We start from the raw sequence: 5,000 nt of genomic DNA, 5'->3' as shown, positions 1-5,000 counted from the left end.
AATTTGTAAAACGTTTCTCATTACAATTAAGCCCTTTGAATCTTGCAGCTTGAAAGAGAGAGAGAGAGAGAGAGAGAGAGAGAGAGAGAGAGAGAGAGAGAGAGAGAGAGAGAGAGAGACCCTTTACAGCTCGCCCCAGGGTTATGTACTGAAAGAGGCCACACATCAGGTGAGAGTTTTTTTTTAACCCTGAACCCGGATGTGAAGATTATGGTCTGTGCCAGTCAGCATATATATGAAGCTGTGAATACTGGACAAAATAATATCACATTCAAGATCACCTCAAACGAAGACGGATTGTTGTTGTCTCCACGGTTAGATTTATATAATCAACTTCCTCGACAGATACAAATGGGTTTTGGGACGAGGTTACCATGCCTGCACTGGTCACACATCAACCAATAGCATCGCAGCATGTTGTCTCCCCTCCCCTGGAGAGCCGAGGACCAATGGGACGCTTTGTTTTGTCACATTTAGGTGAGCCAATGACAACACAGAGGATGTAATTCATATCCTCCTACGTTTTGTCCCTAGGCAATATCTGGCTTTCCCTGGAAGATATCTCACATCGTGGAAGGAAGATGGGGCTGGAAGGCCATTTCCAGATGGCATTGATTGATAACTTTAATCAATAATCAATCAATTGATACGTAAGGATTAAAGATGAAAACAATGCTACACTAGTGCTTTCATAATTCAAGCTAGTACAATCCAATAGTAAACAAATAATAATCTCAGCAGTCACTGCATAGGCTATGAATGAATGAATACTATTCATAGTTCAGACCAACTCTTTTAGTAATCCCAACTCTTTAAATGTAATACAAATGCAGATCTCTGATTCTTGCGTCATCCGAAAATAGCCTTTGTTTAATCAACCAAAGAAACACCTTGATGGAGGACTCTTAGCTCCTTGCTGCAGCCAAGAGGTTCCGGGTTTGAAGCCTAATGTCCTGGTGATTTCATGTAGAATACATTTAAAGTATGTGTGCTCACTGTGTGACACATGCTCGGTGACACACAGATCTAGAAAAATCCCCATACAAAAGGTCAAAAATGCCCTCAATAATCACATCCGATTGAGGCATGCGAAAGAGTGTGTGTTAGAGATAGTGGTAGAGAGAGTGGTAGAGGGAGGTTGTGCAGGGGAGCGAGAGAGGGAGGCAGAGGGCACTACTAGGAACCCAAACAGTAGCTTTCTAGGAACCCAGGAAACTGAGCAAGGGGAAGCCCTGGGCCTTTGACTTAGTCTCATGCTCTCTCTCTCTCTCTCTCTCTCTCTCTCTCTCTCTCTCTCTCCCTCTCTCTCTCTCTCTCCCTCTCTCTCTCGCACCATGTGGGTAGGACCACAGACAAAATGTGTGCGTGTATGTTTGTGTATGTGCATGCGTTTGTGTGTGTTGGGAATACAAGTTCACAGAGAAGCCGGGAATGGGAGGAGGAGGGGGAGGAGGAGAGGGAGGAAGGTGAGGAGTGGGAGAGAGGGCTGCGAGAGATTGTTCTTGCCTGTCCCAGATACTAAGTGGGAGGAGGTAAACAAGTTTCCCATAATCGTCTGGTGCATAAAAATCGTACGATTTAGCCTGATACTATTTTCATATTTATGTAGACCCCTTAATCCAAAGTAATGTTAACAGCTGGCTAATGAGCAGGTAGGGAACAGGCATCCAGCTACAGGTGGACTGTGTAGTACATTGAGGTTGTAGGTTTGAAACCCTCCAGGTTTGCCACCCTGCATCCTCCGTGTGTGTCAGCATGTGAAAGGACATACCCTCAGTGGAGGAGCCAGATAGATCGATGACCACGTACACCCGCCCCTCTGGTTCCAGGTCGATCTAGATGGAGAGAGGGAGAGGGAGAGGGAGAGGGAGAGAGGGAGAGAGGGAGAGAGAGAGAGAGATCAAGGTCAGCTCATCTACAACTCATTAAGAAGCAAAACCTCAGGAATGCGAATGGAAACATGTTTCTTTTTTTCCCCACACAAAACCAAAACAAACCAAAACACAAAGAAAAGCAGCCCTCAAATATACTCTTTTACATCATCATCACCCCCATCACCATCATCATCACCACCTATGCAACGTGATGGACTGGCAAACCAAACAGGATTAACGTCCCAAGTGTACACACACTGTGCCGAGCGGAGTGGAGGTTGCAGCGAGGATGACAAAGAGGAGAGCGACGTGTGAGGAACCGAATAAATATAGCCGTCTAATTTTTAGCACGCAGCTCACACATTAGGAGTGAGGACTCCTGGGCATGCAAATTCATTGAATACACCATGTTAAGGCTGGGCATGTCTTAATTCATTATATGCATCCTATTTTGACAACTACATAGATTTAGACAGTCGGCAGAAGTCCGGAAATGAGAGTGAATCAGTATTTTTTAAAAAGAAAAAAAAATCCATGATGAATCCGGTCAACAATTGATGCGTCATTGTGCAGTCTGGGATCTTCTTAACTTCTTGATATTCAGAATAAGATGTGTATACATATATGTTAAAACATATGGTCATGCTCACACCCACCCAGATCTATCCAAACAAATAATGACATCCCCCTCTTGCAATATACATGCAATTAAAGAGATTACCGACAGGCAGAGAGAGTGAGTGAGAGTGGAATAGTGAGAGTGGTAGAGAGTCAGCGAGAGAGAGAGAGACAGGGAGAGAGGTTTAAATCCTTAGTTAAGCTCTGGGACAGCAGTAGATCCTCTTATGCAATGCTCAGATACAAACACACACACACACACACACACACACACACACACACACATATACGTACACAGACACACACATGTACGTACAAACACACACACACACACACACACACACACACACACACACACACACACAAAGCGTGCTTTGTGTGCGTGTTCTGGGTACATGTACATTATATACATGCTGCTTCAGCTGCCATGTATCGGTCCCTGTATGTCTGAACGTCTCTTCGGCCTCTTCCCTCCCTCAGCGGCACATTAAGGATCAGGCAACACACTACGCAACGTTGAACGGAGACTACAGGTTGGTGCCGGGCCTTCTGGCGATCGGTCACAACACTTATGATTATAGGTCGATCGTTTACCATTTTTAATTAACTTATATAATATGATATATTGATCCCTGAAATAAAACAAAAAAATAAATTAAATTCAGTTTTTTTGTCCCTTTTTTTTTTACCCTTCTGTCAAAACACAACACATTAATATTTTTTTACTACAAGACGGACACTTGAGAAAAGTCTTCCTGCTCAATAGGGTGCATCTGAGGGGCCGCAGACAGGCATCAGGTTATCAGTTAACATGAGGCAGGCTGATCACGCTTCACATTTCAACCCCAAAGCACCTATTGAAGAAGTCTTGACACGACCAGCCAAGGGCGAACCTACAGAGACACTCTGCCCTGAGATGACACCCACACGGACAGACCTGTGTGTGTGTGTAACCCCACACGCTCACACACAAGCAGACCAAAAGGCCGTGTTCTCGTGCGCGCACCAAACACAAAAGTTTATCAAGCATCAAATGGCGAGCTTTGTTCGTAAAAGCTTACGCGCGTTCTTGCGGGTGTGTTTTTGTGTGCCCGTGTGACTATACTCCACGGTGTACATGGGCCCATCTTGTTATTTATGCCTGATACATAACAGACAGCAGATTTGTATGACCCATAAACACCGGCTGATTCTTGTCATCCAGCACTTGAAAAACGCGGCAGCATTAATCCCTAAACATGGCCTCTTGCGTAACGGTGCATCAGCGATGGGATTCGCCCACATTTCTGAGTAATATGGTGATGTACCGGGTGTGCAAATGGAGGGCTCAGCCATTATTTATTTTTTTAAACTTTTTGTATGTGCTGCTCCGAAGGAAAGAGGGTTTTAGGGAATGTGTCCTTGTTTGGATCGATGGGAATTTTGTGTCCTGAAAAGTCTGTGTGTGTCTGTGTGCGTGTGCGTGTGCGTGTGTGTGTGTGTGTGTGTTGGTGTTTGTGTGTGTGGAGGACAGGACACACACACACACACCGACCAACACACGCACAAACTTAATTTGCAGCAGGTTGGTTTGATGGAGGCTGGGATGAAGACAGACAGACAACAGAAAGGCAGGCAGAATGACAGAGAGAAGACAACAGACAGGGTTGTGTTGAAATTCCCTCATCTCTAGACAATGTCAACAGAGGTGGACCTTTATATATCAGAGTTCTCCAAATATCCCGGTGTCTGCTGCACCCACTCTGTACTGTACCTGTACTGGAAAAGAAAAGGGTTTATTTTTACCTCGTTTTTAGAAACACCTTCACTCTCAATATATATAGACTGCGAACAAAAGCAGCTTCAACGGGTTGACTCAGTCTAACTTCCCCTGAAAACCCAGTTTATATGGAGCCTCAGCGATGTCAGTGATACAGAAACACACACACACACACACACACACACACGCACACATGACCTGAACCACTAGACATGAAAGGGACAGTAACTACATTCACATGACGTTCTACTCTGAACAAGAAACCCCCTTTGAGTCACAGAATTAACCAGAACATTCCTGTGAGGAGGAGGGTGATGAGGACAGGCCAGGAGTAGAGCCTATAGGAACGCTCACATTACAGCTGTCATGAGTCCAGAACGCTGCCGTCTTCGACGTTACCGTTTTTACCGCGTCTGTTTAAATCCTAATTATGTTAAAGTGTGAACCGGCCATTGGGTTCACAATACAGCAGCAGCCGGAAACATGTAATCACTACAGGAAAGCATCTTAGAGTCACTTCAATTTACCGTGCTTTGATTGGCAGCTCTTCCCCTGACCGAGGTCTCAAGCCCCGCCCTCACACGCTTCTCACATTCACACTCATATATACCACGATTTAAAAGGGGCCCAGGACGTTGATCCAGTTAAAGTTTTTCATTTCCGCAATTTAGTTTATTTTGTTCCGAGTAAACACATCAGCATTATGAAACAGCAGAGCTTATCGTTTTTTTTTACGACATGAGTCTGTT

The 5,000-nt window shown here is 44.7% G+C and overlaps 1 protein-coding gene across 2 annotated transcripts in view; it reads right to left on the bottom strand.

Moving 5' to 3' along the window:
- The window catches only part of prkcea (protein kinase C, epsilon a), a 33,175-nt gene that overhangs the window by 17,024 nt on the left and 11,151 nt on the right, over positions 1-5,000 (bottom strand). For both annotated transcript variants that reach the window (XM_056577114.1, XM_056577115.1), the window contains exon 3: positions 1,772-1,835. In XM_056577114.1, coding sequence (XP_056433089.1) covers positions 1,772-1,835 — 64 coding nt within the window. The remainder of the gene's footprint in view (positions 1-1,771; positions 1,836-5,000) is intronic.

Source organism: Gadus chalcogrammus, chromosome 18 (assembly GCF_026213295.1).
Source record: "Gadus chalcogrammus isolate NIFS_2021 chromosome 18, NIFS_Gcha_1.0, whole genome shotgun sequence".
NCBI lineage: Eukaryota > Metazoa > Chordata > Actinopteri > Gadiformes > Gadidae > Gadus > Gadus chalcogrammus.
The sequence above is the reverse complement of the archived record's forward strand: the minus strand, read 5'-3'. Positions and strand labels throughout refer to the sequence as shown.